The 19223-nt window shown below is 41.6% G+C and overlaps 1 protein-coding gene across 1 annotated transcript in view; it reads left to right on the top strand.

The window, feature by feature from the left end:
* The first annotated feature begins 12180 nt into the window (after positions 1–12180).
* Positions 12181–19223, top strand: part of LOC142596504 (Golgi phosphoprotein 3-like) — a 40488-nt gene continuing 33445 nt past the window's right edge. Inside the window, exon 1 of the mRNA XM_075725631.1 lies at positions 12181–12390. Coding sequence (XP_075581746.1) covers positions 12181–12390 — 210 coding nt within the window. The remainder of the gene's footprint in view (positions 12391–19223) is intronic.

Genomic DNA, 19223 nt, shown 5'->3' with positions numbered 1-19223 from the left:
ATTTGGGGGTTTACTAAACACTGCTTATTTCAGTCTTAACAATGTACTTGTCTTTCCCCCATTTCAAGGGGGAACATTGTTCTTGCAGTATTAAACTAAGCAACTTCTTGAAATTACTACAACAGACTATTTCTCAAACCAAATGTGTATTGAGCATGGATTGGGAGATTGTCACAGTAAACTGTAGAGTACAAACAAAAAACATCTAATTTTTTTTTCCAGAGATTACAAGTTACTAGCTTCTGCATGAAAACAGCACTAGCACAAATCACACCTTCAAAAATCATGCAACTTAGGATATTTCCTAAAGAGACTGTTATAAGACTGTGACAGACTTGTTCTTGAAGTCTCATACAGTAATAGCTTATGCAGCAGCTGTGAAATGCTGGGTCCTGTTGTAACACAAGGTGTGCCTCTGCCTCACCCACATCTTCTAAAGATCAGTGAGTGTACTTTAACCGCTTGGCTTTAAGACTGCATTCACTATAGTGAAAATGTTCAGCCATTGATGTATATACCATATTGGAATGCAAATGTGTACTTTATAAAGGTACTTACAGCCAACTTGGCCTCCTGATCTCTTGCTCCAGTTAAAGCTTTTTCTATTCATGCTTGAAGCATAACTTATTCGGCAGGTAGTATATTTTCTGTGGTGGATGTCTTATGATGGGTTACTTTTGTCACACCAGAGATTATCTTCATTCTAGCCTTTAGCTGGAAACTTCATATGCATTATTTACTGCCTGGTATGCACTTGAAAAGTTGAGCTGGAGAAACAATTTTTTGGGGAGGGCACCTCCACATTGAATACAAAGGGAGTAGAAATGAGGCTGTTCAGGCTGTGTTAGAAGAATGTGGCAGAGACTGCAAACAGTTCTGAGTCCCAGAGAGGCTTGCTTGGGAGGTAAGTTTGACTTTAAAGAGTGTCAGTTTTAAACTAGTTATGGAGGCTGAGAAGAGGTTAATAGAGGACTGCTAACATCTTGGCAAGTGTTTGTATGGGCAAGGGATGTTTGATGCTGCCGTGTTTTGGACTACTGTGAAGCCTTGTCCTCATGTGGAAACCCTGTGGAACAGTAAAATGCTGTTGCTTGCAGCCTGTTATTCCACTTCCAGCAGGCATTTGGTTTCTCAGGTTTTTTTCATTTCAGCAATCCAGTAAAATGAATTAGGTATTTCCCTTAATGTTTTGCCTGGATGCTTAAAGCAGGCAGATAACAAATGCACTTCCCAGGTAAATGTTAATTTATTTTGTGAACAGCAGAACTATGAAGACTGATTTCCTATGATGTCTTGTCTGGCCATATTACAGTTCCCTCAACTTCATCCTTTCTTCTGGCATTTCCTGCCCTTGCTCATACCATAGCATCTTTGGTCTTCCCTCCATCTCCTCTCTATTCTTAAGTCATGCACCTTATCAGCAGTTAATAGATTTGTCATTGCTACTAACTTGCTGGACAAGCCAAATTTAGTATCTTGGTTCCTGGGGGACCAAGTAAATGGACATGACTTGGCTTGGCCAGGCCATATAGTCTCCAGACTGCCTGTTGGAATCTAATAACTTTTGAAATCTATTTCTGTCAAATATAATCAAAATTATCTACTGGTTACCAAAGCTTTGGTGCAGGTGGGTGGAGAAGAAACTGATTAGCTGCCCCATGTGGTTACTAAGGAAATAAGGGTGAGAGAATGAAACTAAAACCCCTGTACCTGCAGCTCAGGCATGATTCAAATCTGCAGTTTTCAGGCTAAAAGCAATGCATCTTCCAAATAGGTAAATCTGCTAATTTACAGTCAGATCAGGTATCTCAGTTTTCTCTTAATAAAAAAAAAAAAAAATTACAAAAAAAAAAATTCTTGGTTAATGTCTATTTTTGTGTTCTGAAATATACTTTTAATTATACTGTAGGAGCCAAAATTCAGGCTTAGGAACTGTTGAGTTTCCTGGAAATCACCTGGCATTTGTATGACTTCTGAAAGGTCACTTATAATCCTTATTGCTAATTGTATTCCCATTTTAAAGAAAAATTCCAATTAAGAACAGCTAACACAGCTAGCATTAATGTACAGGTTTGCTAATTAAGAGTGTAAATCCTCAAGTATTTTATAAATACTATTAAGCTTTTAAATGTCAGAGCTTTGTGGGCTAGTGAGCTAGCTCACTTTGCAGTCAGTGGGATTCACTTTTTGTTTTCCTACAGGCACTGATTTAAAGTATGTTTATGCATGAATGCGATGACAGAGAAGCAAATTTTATGCAGAGGATGTGAGTGCTCATTGCTTCATGTTTTGGTGATGATGCAAGAATATATTTCAACTTTCACTATGACCCCAATTCACAAATCAAAACAGGATGCTTCTTAACCAAGCTCCTTAAGTTCTCTATACAGATGAACACAGTTTCCTATAAGCCACTTCCTGCATTTTTCAGTTTCCTAGCCTGGACTTTCCACTGTGGGCTCACTCTTAAAAAGGCTTTCTTGACATGCTTTTCTGATGTCTGTTCGTTTAAGTTTGAAAAAGATTGTTTTTATACCTGCCATCTATACTTAGTTTTTCCTGTTGTGTTCTCCTGAGGTGATGGGAATATCTGAAAGCCAGACAAGAAGTACTACAGATGACTTAACTGGTAACAATTAACATCCAGTCTTTTCAAAGTTCAAGGTCCCTCACTTCCTGGTCAATAGGGAGCATTGCAGCTCTGGTAGTTGTCATGTAATAATAAAATAAATAAATTATTTTGAATAAATAAAATCCTATTGTGCAGCATTTTTCACGAATGACACCTGCATCAAAGAAAAAGCAGAGTGATAATCCCAAGCTGTGTTTTCTAATGCAACATATCTCCTGTAGCTTTCAGTACTTTGCTGTACTGATGCCTGCAATGAAGAGTCATGAGCAACTGAAGAATGATGATCTGTTCTCCCAGCAGGGTTTGGGTTATACCCGATGTGGGGCAACTGTAGGTGGCTGCCAAAGGGGGTCCTGCTGTGCACTGTTAACAGTTTCCTCCACAACAAGCCTCTCAGTAAAAAGTATAATTGCTAACTCTCTCCATGAGGTGATACCTGAAGTACAGTAATGACTTCTGTATGAAACCCAAGTACCAAAGAATGCTCAAGGTCAGGGGTTTGATAAGGAATCTCCCAAGCAAAATATCATGAATCACTGCAGAGCATAGCATACTGCACAAACCACCACCAAGCTTTAACATGTACTGCAAAAAAAAGAACATGGTGCAGATGAGATGAACTAATATCGTGACCGGCAATTGTTAACAGACTCCTTAATACACTCTTGTTAATCTGTTATTATCTCAAACCCTTCATGCCCCACGTTGGGCGCCAAAAAGGACTGTCGTGGTTTAGCCCCAGCCAGCAACTAAGCACCACGCAGCCGCTCGCTCACTCCCCCTACCCCGATGGGATGGGGGAGAGAATTGGAGGAGTAAGAGTGAGAAACACTCCTGGGTTGAGATAAGAACAGTTTAATAATTGAAATAAAGTAAAATAGTAATGATGATAACAACAATATAGTAATGATAATAATAATACACAAAGCAAGTGATGCACAATGCAATTGCTCACCACCCGCCAACCGATACCCAGACAGTTCCCGAGCAGCAATAGCTGCCCCCCAGCCAACCCCCCCCAGTTTATATACTGAGCATGATGTCATATGGTATGGAATAGCCCTTTGGTCAGTTTGGATCAACTATTCTGGCTGTGCCCCCTCCCAGTTTCTTGTGCACCTGGCAGAGCATGGGAAGCTGAAAAGTCTTTGACTAGCATAAGCAGTACTTAGCAACAACTAAAACATCAGTGTGTTATCAGCATTATTCTCATCCTAAATCCAAAGCACAGCACTATGCCTGCTACTAGGAAGAAAATTAACTCTATCCCAGCCGAAACCAGGACAAGTAAGAATGTAAGGTAAACAAAAGCAGCAAATCCAGTCTATGGACTTCAAACACACTTTGATGCTCTTCAAGCCTGCTGTTCCTTAGGCCATGCTTTGGTTTGGACTGGCAGAGTTTTTAAATACCATTATGCTGCCCGGGCTGTGATTAAGCAGTGATTGAGAGTGGCTGTTGAAAAACAAAAATCATGTTCTGACTTATAATCTGAAAACAACCATTGCTCGGAAAGTGGTTTTTGGATTCCTGATGCATTCCTGCTTTTCTCTTCTAAGCTTCAGCCACACATTGCTAAGCTGATTGGTTACTCTTCCCCCTCCCCTCCCCTTTTTAACATATTCTACTTACTACTCATTTTTGTTTAGTTTTAATGTGGGTGATGTACTTTGTCCATACACAGTCCATTATCTGTCTCAGGTGTAGGATGGAGCTCTCCATTCTGATTGAGACATCCTGATTTTCTGGGGATATTTATCTACCTAGTACTCTTCTGAAGGCAGTGGCCCTTTTTATAATTCAAATTGCAGCTGAATAGCTATCTGGCAGAGAGGATGATAAAAAGGGCTAGTTACTGAAATACAGTAATAGTAAAACCATTACTTAATGTTTTGGTATTAAGTAGAGACTGCATGAATATGGAAACCCTCTGGAGTTCTGCAGGTAATAATGGATGCTGGAAACAGCTGAAATACAATTACCAGGGACCTAGACTCACTTAGGCAGCAGGAAATGACCAAACATAAACATTTCTTCATAATCTATAAGGCTGTTCCCCCGCCAAGAAATTTCTTTTGAAAAGTTATATTAAGTTAGTTAAATAATTTCTGAGCATACCGAACTGGAGTTGAAAGGTAAATTTAATCATGGGACTGAAAAGGAATTCTTTTAATACACCTGAACAATCTTAAGTGAAGAAAGGAGGATTAGCTCTTCTTTCCATGGACATGTGGGGGGGAAAAGAAACAAATAGTTGCACCCTTTAACAGCATCTGTTCATCTGTGAGTTTATGGAAAGCTTTTATGGTGGGATTTTCAGTCCTTAGTGAAAATCCCTTTAGATATGACTGAGTTATAAAGGTGTAGAATATGTATTTCATGCATTTATATTAGCTTTTGTTCAGTTAATTTAACTATTGGTTTGCCACTAGGTACTGCCCAGACAGCTACACTTGCAGGAATCATAGAATCATAGAATCGTTCAGGTTAAAATCACCCACTGATTCATATCTCTCCTGAATGTCTTCCTAGGCCTGCTGTGAGAGGGTACGTGTTGCATTAATGCGCAAGTAATCTCAGCTTTTGGCTATCACCAAATCCTCACTGCTGAGCTATGGCAGTCTAAGCAGTCTGTCCTGAGTTGGGGCAGGCAATAGCTGCATAACCACTCATTGGTAACTTTGGTGTGTCAATTAGATTTTTGAGACATACTCAACGGCAGTGAGGAGGATGAAATGTATTGCTCTATGGAGAACTGGTAGGAGAAGCCTTGTAAAAGGGTTTGTGGGTCACGTGCTGGCTGTCTCCAGCTTTGATTTATACTGTGCTCAAAGAAGCAGGGCTATATAATTTTGTAAATAAAACAAACTGCATCAAGGATGTTTTATTCCTAACTGGAGTAACCTATTGGACTCTGAGCTGGCCAACTGCCCAAATCAAGAACAATCTCTTCCTGTGGAAGGGAAACTGGCAGATGGAGCAGAATTAGGAATTTTGATAGTTTTTTTATTTTTGTCAGCTGTGCTGAAGAGACATAATAAAAAAGTCTACTTTGAATTAGTTTTATCTATCTATGCATTTTCAAATTTGAAAATTATTTCTGTGCTACAGTATTTTTCCAATATGATCTTGCTAATGGAAGGTGGTAAAAATGGCATCTTCTTTCTTAGACAGTTTTGGTCCTCCTGTATATAAGTTCCTGCTACTGTCAGCTGTGAGTACACCTGCATAAAAATTATTTGCTGAAGTTTTTAGTTCAGTTGCAGTAGTATAGCTGAGAGTAATGTGGCCTTGTGAAACATCAGAAATAGCTCCTGTCAGAAAACAGGATGTTAGAAACACTTTAGCACCTTGTATTAACCTTATATTAACAATGACTAGTGAACTATCCTGGGCTGCATCAAAAGAAGCATTGCCAGCAGGTCGAGGGAGGTGATTCTGCCCCTCTACTCTGCTCTGGTAAGACCTCATCTGGAGTACTGCGTCCAGCTCTGGGGCCCTCAGCACAAGAAGGACATGGACCTGCTGGAGCGGGTCCAGAAGAGGGCCACCAAAATGATCCGAGGGCTGGAGCACCTCTCCTATGAGGCCAGGCTGAGGGAGTTGGGGTCGTTCAGCCTGGAGAAGAGAAGGCTGAGAGGAGACCTTATTGCGACCTTTCAGTACTTAAAGGGGGCCTACAGGAAAGATGGGGAGAATCTTTTTAATAAGGCCTGTTGTGACAGGACAAGGAATACTGGATTTAAACTAAAGAAGAATAGATTTAGACTAGACATAAGAAAGAAGTTTTTTACAATGAGGGTGGTCAAGCATTGGAACAGGTTGCCCAGAGAGGTGGTAGAGGCCCCTTCCCTGGAAACATTCAAGGTCAGGTTGGATGGGGCTCTGAGCAACCTGATCTAGTTAAAGCTGTCCCTGCTCACTGCAGGGGGGTTGGGCTAGATGACCTCTAAAGGTCCCTTCCAACCCAAACCATTCTATGATTCTATGATTCTATGATTCTATGAACACTTATTCAAATGTGATGTTTATAGTTGAGACCAATTTACAATCCTGGGGTCATGCAGATGTAATTAATGCTTTGGTTTTGGCTGCAGGATGTTTATGACTGATGGTGAAGTGCCAAGTTGGTTCTCCAGTTCCAGGCTGAGTTTGCAGCTAGGAAAACAGAGCCCATTTGATTTAAAAAATCTGTAAGCAGCAAGAGATTGCCTTGCTGGATTTCAGCCACAGGTGTGTTTTGATGCTTAAGGCCAGTACAAGCTTAAATGTTTTCTGCTTGTGTGTTTGTTCTGCAGAAGCATAAGAGTTGCATTTGCTGCTCCATGCTGTAGGATATGAACAATGAGACTAATTTTAGTTTTGGAGGATTTTTTAAGGATTTTTTTTTTTTTTAATTTCTCTGTGAAGGACTTACTATGTAGTAAATAGCTGTTAAGTAAAATCATTGTTTTATCCTTTGGCAAAGAGAATTAAGCTGGTGCCTAAGTAAACATTAGGGAAAACATTTAGTGAGAAAAGACCATATATACCAAAGTAGGACACCCTGATACAGATGGCCAACTCATCAGTGTGACATATTCTGTGTTAAATATGGAAAGCTGAGATGTCATTTGTTGTAACTCAGCAAGAGCAGAAAGAGATTTATTTTATCTTCCAAAGATGATTTATAAGCCAGACAATTCTTGACTTACTGTCTATGCATGTGAAAATATTGATATGGTATGCAGCTTCTCTCATTCCTCGCTGCAGCCAAGGGCCTCCCTTGCAGATGCATCAGTGTTGTTTGGAGACTCCTGGACCACACCAGGGCCACCGTCTTATGCTGCTGGATGTATTTCTATTACCAGTCATCAGCTGGGTTTCTCTGCTAAGTTTTTGTTTCTAACTTCCATTTTAATTTGCGACTGGTGATACTTTAGCTGCTAACCACTTTTTCTCTCTCCTCCCTGGGGAAGTCATTGGAGTCCTGAAGGTCTAATCCTGGCTTCAGTGACATAGCTTATCACTGTGAGCATCAGACCGCCTCTGGCAGCTGCAGGAAGCAGATTTTTGGGAGGCCCAAAAGGTAGGCTGTGTTTTGTAGCTAGTCCTACAACTACCCGCATCAGCATGGGAAAGCGATCTGATAGTCATTTGCCACACGTTGTTGTTACTATACTAGCATGAGGCTTTGAGGTGGACAGGTATCAATGTCCTGGCTTGAAGTTATAGTTTAACTAACGGTAGATGGATTCAAGAGAAAAGGAAAGCTTCTTCTGCCCTGTTCAAAGCTAACTTTTGCAACAATTTAGTACCTTTAAAAAGAAAGATAATGCAAAAGTGGCCATCAGCAAGACAGTAGTTCATATAATTGAACAAGCAATGCAAGCACTCTTTTACACTTTCTTTCCTTTTCTTCCCAGGTATAAAAAAAGTATTTTGGGGAACTTTTCTCATGCCAAGTTTTTCGACACTATTTTTTTCAGGCTCACTGGCTCTCTCCTCGTGCTGCTGGGGTAATCTTGGTTACACATACAAATTGGGGGATGAGAGCAGCCCCATGGAAAGAGATCTGGGGGTTTGGGTTGATGGCAAGTTGAACATGAGTCAACAGTGTGCCCTGGCAGCCAAAAGGGCCAACTGGGTCCTGGGGTGCATCAAGCACAGCATAGCTAGTTGGTCGAGGGAGGTGATTGTCCCACTCTACACTGCACTGGTGCGGCCCCACCTCAAGTACTGTGTGCAGTTTTGGGTGCCTCAGTATAAGAGAGATGTCAAACTATTAGAGTGTGTCCAGAGGAGGGCAACCAAGATGGTGAAAAGTCTTGAGGGCAAGACTTATGAGGAGTGGCTGAGGTCACTTGGTTTGTTCAGCTTGGAGAAGAGAAGGCTGAGGGGTGACCTCATCACAGTCTACAACTTCCTCAAGGGGGGCAGCAGAGGGGGAGGTGCTGATCTCCTCTCTCTGGAGACCCGCGATAGGACACGAGGAAATGGAATGAAGCTGCGTCAAGAGAAGTTCAGATTGGACATTAGGAAAAGGTTCTTCACTGAGAGGGTGGTCGGTCACTGGAACAGGCTTCCCAGGGAAGTGGTCATGGCACCAAGCCTGTCAGAGTTCAAGGAGCATCTGGATGACCCTCTTAGTCACATGGTTTAGCGTTAGGTAGTCCTGTGAGGAGCAGGGAGTTGGACTCGACGATCCTTATGGGTCCCTTCCAACTCAAGATATTCTATGATGCTATGTCTGGGCATGCAGAGAAATGTACTCAGCTGCCAGTTCACTCTGGAGTCAGTGAGGTTTTGGTCTAGTGAGTCCCCCGTCCCCATTCCAGGATTCCCTAGGAAAAAAAGCCATATAACTTTTCCAGCTATACTGTGTATTTCTAGTGCTGGTTTTTTAGCACTTTTTGGCTTCATGAATGAAGCCCCAAATCCCCTTTCTTCTTCCTCAATCTAGTTTTCAGGGAGGGGAAAAAAAAGCCACTAAAAGGCAAACACATGAGCATGCTGTAGATGTACAAGGGTGATTGTAAATTTATTGCTTTGCTGTGAGTTTTCAGATAGTTTCCGATTACTAGTCAGGTTTCTGCTGTGTTTGAATCAACTGATTGCTACAAACACTAGTATTAAAAACTGGAGACACTCTATAGTCACACACCCTTGTGCCTCATGGTTAGATATTGTACATCTTTACTTAGTTATGTGCAGGTAGTCTTGTGCTTGGTGCTAAACAAGTACATAGCAGGAGTTCTTACATATTTATAGATCATTAATGAACTCCTAGCAATGCAATTGGTATTTATGAAAATGTACTTATTCAACTGGACAGCAACATGTTTTTAAATAACTGGCTAGCATCAGAAACTATGTTGTGTTTGATGCTCAAATGCTCATCAATCTATACTACGCAGGTAACGTCCTAAGTGTCATTTGTCACAACAATTCAAATTATTACTTTAATTTGATCTAAGAATGTGGTCTGCAGTGTAGACTTCATTCAAAAACTCCTTGCAGATCCCCTGTGAAGAGATTTCTATTTGAATAGCAGCTCTTTAGCATCAAATGTATTAATAAACATTTGCATGGATGGTAAAGTGATAGCCAGTGAGATCTCTTTAAAAGCCATCTCATAGAAATTATCTAGTGATAATATCATTTTACAATACTGAAGATAAATGGTGTTGTACAGATATAATCCAGTGCAGAATTAACCCAAAGAAAATCAATCCACATTTGGCTTGTTTTAACCCTATGGGAAAATGTTCACAGGACAATATTCTCAAGCTTTCTGCTTTGCAGTCAACAGAGGCACCTGGAATACAGGTCAAAACAGAAAAATGGCAATGCCTGGAGGAGTGCTCTGTTGCTGAGTGAGCAGTCTGTGCTGGTTTTGGCTGGGATAGAGTTAATTTTCTTCATAATAGCTAGTATGGGGCTATGTTTTGGATTTGTGCTAAAACCAGCATTGATAATACAGGGATGTTTTTGTTACTGCTGAGCAGCGCTTACACAGAGTCAAGGCCTTTTCTGCTTCTCGCACCACTGCATCAATGAGTAGGCTGCACAAGAAGTTGGGAGGGGACACAGCTGGGACAGCTGACCCCAACTGACCAAAGGGATATTCCATACCATATGATGTCATGCTCAGCAATATAAAGCTGGGGGAAGGAGGAGGAAGGGGGGACATTTGGAGTGATGGTGTTTGTCTTCCTGAGTAACCATTACGCATGATGGAGCCCTGCTTTCCTGGAGATGGCGCTGAACACCTGCTTGTGTGAGTGATTCAGATCCTCCAGGGATCAGTTTCGTCCTTATCAATGATCTTGAAGAAGCTATACTGAATTATCACCAAGTCACATTAGCAGATTATGCAAGAATTGGGGGTGTGGGAAATAATGGAGTGACTTACAAAGTGACTTGGAGCTCTTGGCAAACAGGGTGCACCTAAAAAAGAAAAAAAAATATTTATATAAATATTTTATTGATATCTTAGATACATATTATATTATTTTTAAAAAGTCTATATCTCAATATGGCCAAATGCAATATCCTAATTGTGGACTAAAAAGTATAGGTCATCCTTGCATCTCAAGCACATTTATTGTGCAATAAAATACACTACCTGGAAACATATATGGGATTTAGCCTTGAGAAATAGTTTTGAGTTTTTGGTGTGCCATGCTCCGATACTGAAAATTACGGCTTACGGAAACTCTCTAGGACTAATTTTGGAGCTTTAGAAAGCAGGCATTCTTTATTTACGGCACCGGATACATGGGGGATACTTCCACCTAACGTGCATGCCGCACAACCAAAGACATACAATTTATCTAGGACAGAAATATACATATTCATCATATTTATTGGAAAAGGCGGTCTTAGGATAATGAATTCCCGGAACTTATTTACATATTCTCTCCCCAGGTGTGCATGCTCCGTGATTTGGGTCGGTGGTCCTTGGGGGTCCCTAGTGGTCTTTGTAGAGGGGTCTTTCAGTGTCCTTTCTATGAACTCCGGATCCTTTTCCTATATACAGTCATGAGTTGGCTCACTGAGCAGCTTATCACAGCTTTGCTACAATATGTGCTAGTCCTAACTGGTTTCTCTACACTTATCTTGGGTGATGATGCTCCTAGTTCCTCTAATCTTGGTGTTTGCTGGTTCTTAACGAACTTGTTCAAGGTACAGAGGTACCGTTTCAAAGAATCTCTAAACAAGTCCGCAGTTTCTCTCCACTGAGAGTTAAAGTCAGAGGCCGAACTTTTGATGCAAAAGTACAGATCTTACGTTCTATATCAAATAAAAGGCTAAAGGTTTGAAAAAGATGCCTCATCGACAGCAGAGCAGAGGGACTCCATTTACTCGGTTTAAAGTCAAGACTGTTGAGAGCTTAATTGATGAGTGTGTGTGTGTGTATGTATATATATATGAAGATATATTCCTGGGGGGCTGCACTAGCAATCAGACATGGTCTTGTGGCTAAAAATTAAATCAAGGAGATTTAAGGTTTTAAATAAGACACTTTTTAAGAAAAAAAAAATCAATTTAAGAGAGTGTGTTAGCCAGCCCCTGGCGGGCACCGGCTGACTGGCCGTCCCCCCTCCCCTCCGCCCGGAGTGTTGGATTAACTGTCCTCCACAGCCCCAGGTAACAGTAACAGTCAACAACAGCCGGTACCGCCCGCACTCCCTGAGGCTGAGGGGGCTGCGTCCCCACCTCCTGCCCCACGGGGGGCTCCTCCCGCCCGCGGCCCTTTCCGGTCCCTCCCCCGCGCCTGCCGCTGCCACATCCTCCGCTGGCATCAGCTCGCGCCGCCATATTGGAGAAGCCGCCTCCGCTAGCTCGGCCGCCGCAGGGGGGGACGCCGGCCCCTACTGCCGTGGCCTTTGCCTCCCCTGCCGCGGCCGAGCCCTGCTCCCCATGATTCACCCCGGCCGGCCATTGCCCCGGTGCTGATAGGGCGGAGGCAGGAGCGGCTCCTGTCCCTTCTCCTCCCCCCATCTTGAACTGTCGCCCAGCCCCTCTCCCCGCGGCGGGCCTTTGCCCTCCCGCCGCCTCCAGCCATGACTTCCCTGACCCAGCGCAGTTCTGGCCTCGTGCAGCGCCGGACTGAGGCCTCCCGCAGCGCCACCGCCGACAAGGAGCGGGGGGTGGGGGGCGGCTCGGAGGATGAAGGCCGCCGGGACGAGCCCGGCGACGAGAAAGGCGACTCCAAGGAAACGCGGCTCACCCTCATGGAAGAGGTGCTGCTCCTGGGCCTCAAGGACCGTGAGGTGCGGCCGGGGCCGTGGTGGTGGGTCTGGGGCGGGCCGAGGTGAGGGCAAGGGATGGCTGAGGAGTCCTAGTGGTGCTGGGGGGCCCTGGGGAGGGGGTGCCTGAGGGGACACCGGTTATTCGGGGGCTTATGGAGGTTGTTGATGGGATAGGGGAGCCGAAGTGGCGCTAGGGTGGGGGTGGGATGGGGGCAAGAATGCTGCTGGGTGAGTGTTGCTGCGGGTTTGGGATAGAGGCGTTGCAGGGGACTGGGACTGTGGTGTTGCTAGGGGCGCATGCTGGAACAGGCTTGGGATTTTGGAGGAGGTGGGGAAGGTGCTTGGATGTTGGGCGAGAGGGAACCTGGCAGAGATTTCGGATCGTCCTTTGGATGGTAGGGTTCACAGAGGGGCTCTAATGTTTGTAGCATCTCAAGGAAGGCAGCGTAGAGCTTGGGGGGGGGGGGGGAAGATGGGGACCTGGAGTCTCTGACAGCGTTGGTGGTTGACTTGGAGGCCCTGGTTAGACCTGTGATATTTATACTCCTATACTTACCCGTAGCTCTAATGTGGGAGCTTTGTCTACTCCTATGTATTTTGTCAGACACAACTATATGGTACTTATGGGGTTCTTGGGTGCTTTAGGATGCTTAGCAGCCCTTTTTAATAAGACTTTCCAGACTAATGCATGTTAAATGTCTTAAACTTCGGGGAGATACATTTGACAAAAATGGGTCTTGAATAATGAGAAGTGTGTCAAAATGAGGAAATGACATTATTATGTAATTCTGTGTTTTTATTGAATTTATAGCTTAATTGGGTGTCATGATACTGTGAATAACAGTTATTGAGGAAGGTATACTTCTACCAGTGTGCTGGATTTTTTTACTTCATTTGAAAGAGGTAATCAATATAAAAAGTACGCACACTGCAGAGAGTCAGTCCTGTCAGTTTAGTTTGATGTGGTGTATGGTGAAGCATAATATGCCTTTATTTTATATAAGAGTTATGAATTTAATTAAGCAACCTGCTTTTTTTTTTTTTTTTTTTAGTGATAAGTAAACTAATGAAGCCAGTTTATTGATTTGGGTGGAAGTCGTCTTAAAACTGTGTGTTCATGAGCACAGAGTAATGGGGGGGGCAATCTGCTAAGTTATATGTTCTTTGACTGTACGTTGCATCTAAAATAAATTTGCTGGTTGATAATGAATAGGTTAAAGAGTAGTTTTCCTAGTTAACGTTTGTTTTTTAACGTGTGTGGGTATATCTGTATATATACCTGCCACAATGACATATTTTATTTCTTTCTCAGATTGTGTATTTTGGGCCATATTCTTGTAATCCCATTTTTTTTCAGATGGACCTTGCCATGGTATCCTAATAAAGTCAGTGTTGTGTTCTTCCACCTGTTGAATCTGAAGACTTGTGCATATGCGTGTTTCTCTTTCTACACACCTGAATAGTTGCAGGAAAGTAAATTAGGTGTGACAAGATAGATATTTGGCAGGATTGTCTAGGAGGTCTTGCCTTGAGGAAGGTGGGTGTCAGTGGTTTAGCCCATCAGCAACCAAGCACCACACAGCAGCTGACTCCACCCCCCCACCCCACCCCCCGTGGGATGGGTGAGAGAATTAGAAGGACAAAAGTAAGAAAACTCGTGGGTTGAGATAAAAACCGTTTAATAATTGAAAAATAATAATAATAATGATAGTAATAAAAATTGTAATGAAAAGGAGAACAGCGAGAGAGAGAAACAAAACCCAGGGGAAAAAAAAAAAAAAGTGATGCAACCCCTCACCGCCTGCCAACTGATGCCCAGCTAGCCCCCAAGCAGCGATCGCTGCCCCCTGGCCCACTCCCCCCAGTTTATACACTGAGCATGACATCATATGGTATGGAATAGCCCTTTGGCCAGTTTGGGTCAGCTGTCCTGGCTGTGCCCCCTCCCAGGTTCTTGTGCACCTGGCAGAGCATGGGAAGCTGAAAAGTCCTTGGCTAGCATAAGCAGTACTTAGCAACAACTAAAACATCAGTGTGTTATCAGCATTTTTCTCCTACTAAATCCAAAACACAGCACTATGCCTGCTACTAGGAAGAAAATTAACTCTATCCCAGCCAAAACCAGGACAGTGGGATAGACTGGGTGATCTTCCAGCCCTTTTTTTTTTTTTTTTTTTTCTTTTCTCCCCCCCCCCGACTGTGTTCTAAATCTTCTGAATTTGTGGGTATTAGGCTGTAAAGATTTCAAGGCAGGGAACGTTCTGTCTGCCTAGAAAGAATATATGGTGCAAGTATTCCTAGTATATCAAAAGTTAATTATTAACATTGGACCTAAAAATCCAGCTTTGCACCAGCGTGCATCAAAATTGTAAATCATGTAACTTTGCTAAGTGCAGCAGTGGCACACACTGCAGGTAATCTAATATTTCTTTGTATGGAAAAAGGAACTAAGTGATTACAGTGGCACAGAGATTCATGACTCCTTTGAGATTTTGCAGTTGAGATGTCAGACAAAAAGAATGATAATGTCATCTCTAGGGTAGGGGGCTTATGTGCACCAACTGCAGCATATACCGTTTCTGAGCTTTGTTAGACATGAATCACTAGGGTTTGTATTTTGGTTTTGTGTCTGCTTGTACTCTTTTCTGTTACACTGTGTAAACCGCTTTGTCTCTGTTTTTTCCCCTTTTAAAACTGAAAATAAAGCTATAGATTCATTTTCAAAGATTTTTTTTGTTTTGTTTTGTTCTTTATTGTTCTAATGATAAGTAAGCAAAAATTAGGTACTTTATGTATCTGGAAATGCTTTTTATAAAGTTTTTACTTCCAATAGAATTGATTTTCTGTGACATTTGTGTGAGATTTTGTCATGATAGCAAGCAGCAAAAAGCAATATAGGGTCTGTAAAGTATAATTGTGAAACTACAAGAAGTGTAAGGGAAAGGCAAAGGCAGGTATGTGAGCTATAAGCTCAACTGAAAGCCAGTAGATTTAAAGCTGATAACATCCTTCCTTTTTATTGCAACAGGATAAAATAATTTAGTGTTGAGTTATAAATAAATAAATTAGTCTGAATTGGCCTAAGAACATGTTTCCCTAAAAATAGCTTCTCTCTCAGATAAGTCACTGATAACTGCATTGATAACTTAGCTTTGAGGGGTTTTTTTGGTTAATTTTTATTTCTAATATTAAACACTGGTGAATATGGCTTAACACTATGTAAATTGTATATAAGAAAAAAAGCCTTGCATGTAAGGAGCTACCATTTATAATTTTTAAGTGTAGATGGCAGAACCTTTACTCATAGGAGAGAAGAGTTTTTCAGGAAGATTCAGACAGTGATGGATTGACGAGTTCAGTGTTTCTAGGAGATTGTTAGATATTTATGTGAATCCTGCTTTCAGGATAGTGCAACGATTGTAACAACCATAGCAAAACTTTTGAGTTGTTGCCTGGTTGTTGCTGCAGTATGTGTTCAGTGATGGGAATGTCTAGCTGCCCTAAACCAAACAGCATGCCTCAATTCCATTCTTAATACTTGAACACAATTAACTGCATTTGCATGTGGTTTCTGGACATGGTCTTTTTTCTGTTTGGCCTAATTAAAATGTAGTTTATGTATGTGGACTGGTTGCTTTTTTTTTTCCACCAGTGGTTCCTCTTCCATTTGTATCTTCTGTGTATGCATAACTATTTCTGTATTCCAAGGTCAAGATAGGTTTTAAGGGGTACGTGCTGAAATATGTGCATGCTTGCATAACATGACAGATGCTGTGTCCTTGGAGGAGCAGGTAATATACTGGCACAAAAGGAGCATCACAAGAACACCTACAACTTATTTGGAAACCCTTCAGAAAAATGACTGGAGAAGGGAACCGTGTTCATCCATTTAGAATAGAGCAATAGCCTGTTGCTATAGGAATAAAAAATACTTACCAAAATAAAATACTTTCCTGTATTAGGTTAAAAATAGTATTGCAGTAGGATAGGTCAAAGCCACAGCAAAAGGAGGTTATTTTGTAGAACTACTGAAGCATCTGAGGTCATCACTCCCAAAAGAAGGGAGTGATAAATATTAAGTTAGCTTACTTAAAAATGGCAGCTGAGAGATGGGTACAGGTCAGTTTGTTCATTACAGCTCTTCTAGACATCTTGTAACTGAGTCCCATAGAAAACTGAGAGGTTGCTAGGTGGCTGTGCTCTATAAGTGTCACTCCATTTAAGTTTTTTGTACGTGTAGGGGTTTTTATGGTTGGGTTTATTTTTTTTTCACTTTTTGGAGTTATCCCAGTACAAGTTGGAAATCTATTAAAATACAGCAATGCACACAGCTGTTCCTGTCCTCTATACAATATGCTACAACTAAACAAATTGAAGCAGCTATAGAGACACGGCACCTACTTCTGTAGTTCAGATAATTATATTTAGTAAGATAAAATACTTATTTGATCTGTAACTAATTCCTTATTTGCTGAAAGAAAACTCGGATAAATTACACTGAAATAATCGTCATGTACTGCAGTCTGCTGCAACAGTAAATACTTCTGGTTTTATTTAAGCTTTTGTTGGTGAAGACTAAAATGTCATTTGTGAGAGTGAAGTAATATTAAATCACTTTGTTAGGTACAGAAATTCTCTTGGATCTTTGCTACTCGTGTTTGGCTTTCAGAAACTTCATTTATTGCTGAAGATTTAGTGTTACCGCATAGCTTTTTGTCCAAATAGTTCACATGAAGGTCTCCAGCTTATGATACTTTTCGTTGTATTGAAATAAGTTATTAGGGAGCCAGTTTGCCTGCTTCAGATGTGCTCTTTTGTGTTGATCAAATTAGTGCTAAAATGTAGTTTCTTTATTCTTCTTACAAATATGAGTGGCTGGATTTGTTACTGAATTTTATATTTTAATCCAAAAGAGATTTTTCTGAAAGGTGAAATAGAAATTTTGAAAACATTCAAAATATGGGTGGCATTTTCCCTGATCTTAAGATTTGGCTTTGTGAAATTCATATTATGATACAGAAGTCTGGGATTTTTTTTGCCTGTGTAACAAATGATTGAGTTTTCAAAAGACATCCTCGTATCTTTTTAGTTGTGCGCCCCCCCCCCCCCCCCCCCAAAAAAAAAGTTTCAGCAACAGCCTGAATGTCAATTCAAAAGCTCCCAAATTTTGCTGGAAAATTTCTGAGACAAATGAGTGAAACACGAAGAGGCATCTACTGGGAATTTGCATTTCAGTTGAAGAATGATGTGTGAATGTGTTGAAACCCTGACAAAGGTGTGCTTTTTTTCAAATCATAGAATCATTTAGGTTGGAAAAGACCTTTAAGATCATTGAGTCCAACTGTAAACCGAACACTGCCAAGTCCACCACTAAACCATGTCCCTAAGCACCACGTCTATACATCTTTTAAATACCTCCAGGGATAGTGACTCAACCACTTCCCTGGGCAAAATGTTCAGGGCCTAATAACAATAAAGTATGTAATGTCTGTGATGAAAAATTCTTTCTTTCATAGTTGCCTACCTTTTTGGTCCTTTTTTTATTTCATGTCCATACATAAATTACAGGCTAGCGGAAGATAGGAGGTGTGTGAGGAGTACCCAAATTCTGTGCGCTACAAGATTCAGTGAAGTGCCTCTTTACTGTGCTGCTGAGTAAATCTTGCTTTTGAGCTCTTTGGAAGATGACATGCTGATTTGGAAGCAGCACTTTGGATACAAGTTGACTTTGTGTTGAAATGGTGTTTGTTTCATGGTTCTGCATGCACCTAGTATGGTTATCCCTGCTCTTACAGCAAGGTTAATCTGTAATCTATGTTATTTATTCATGGATAACTTCCAGTGTAGTGTAGTCCCTTCTTTCATGTCAAACTGTCTAGTGTAGGATAATGGCAAAAACATTGTTAAAGCCTTTGTAGTGACACTTCTCAGTTTTTCTAAGCACTCTTAAAAACAAAGCTGTAACTCTTTTTCCTCTTCTGTAGCAAGCTGATTTTATTAACAATTTTGCATAAAGTACATCTGAGAAAGTATTGCTGTTAATTGCTAGAAGGGAAGTAATCATGGAACTGAAAACTAACATTTTACATTAAAGTAAAAGTGATATTATTTCAGGTGTTCTTTGATACTAAAGTAGTTCAAGTACTGCAGCATTTATCTCAATTAGTTAAGCTACATGTAATGGTCCTTCTTTGCAATGCTAAATTGACCAGGCTAAGTGTTACAGGCAGTATAGTCAAGAATGACTTTCCTACTCACGGAGCAAACAATTACTACAGCACATATTCACTTCTGTGTTGCATTACTGGGGGAATCGTAGAATGGTTTCAGTTGGAAGAGACCTCCAAAAGTCATCTAGTCCAACCCCTGCTGCAATGAGCAGGGACATCTTCAACTAGATCAAGTTGATCAGAGCCCCATCCAGCCTGATCTTGAATGTTTCCAGGGATGGGGCATCTACCACCTCTCTGGGCAACCTGTTCCAGTGTTTCACCACCCTCATTGTAAAAAAATTTCTTCCTTATATCTAGTCTGAATCTACCTTCTTTTAGTTTAAAACCGTTACCCCTTGTCTTACTGCTACAGGCCCTACTAAAACGTCTGTCCCCATCCTTCCTATAGGCCCCCTTTAAGTACTGAAAGGCCACAATAAGGTCTCCCTGGAGCCTTCTCTTTTCCAGGCTGAACAACCCCAACTCTCTCAGCCTTTCCTCATAGGAGAGGTGTTCCATCTCTCTGATCATTTTTGTGGCCCTCCTCTGGACCCGCTCCAACAGGTCCATGTCTTTCCTGTGCTGAGGGCTCCAGAGCTGGATGCAGTACTCCAGGTGGGGTCTCACCAGAGCAGAGGGGCA

Source organism: Pelecanus crispus, chromosome W (assembly GCF_030463565.1).
Source record: "Pelecanus crispus isolate bPelCri1 chromosome W, bPelCri1.pri, whole genome shotgun sequence".
Taxonomy (NCBI): Eukaryota; Metazoa; Chordata; class Aves; order Pelecaniformes; family Pelecanidae; genus Pelecanus; species Pelecanus crispus.
The sequence above is the reverse complement of the archived record's forward strand: the minus strand, read 5'-3'. Positions and strand labels throughout refer to the sequence as shown.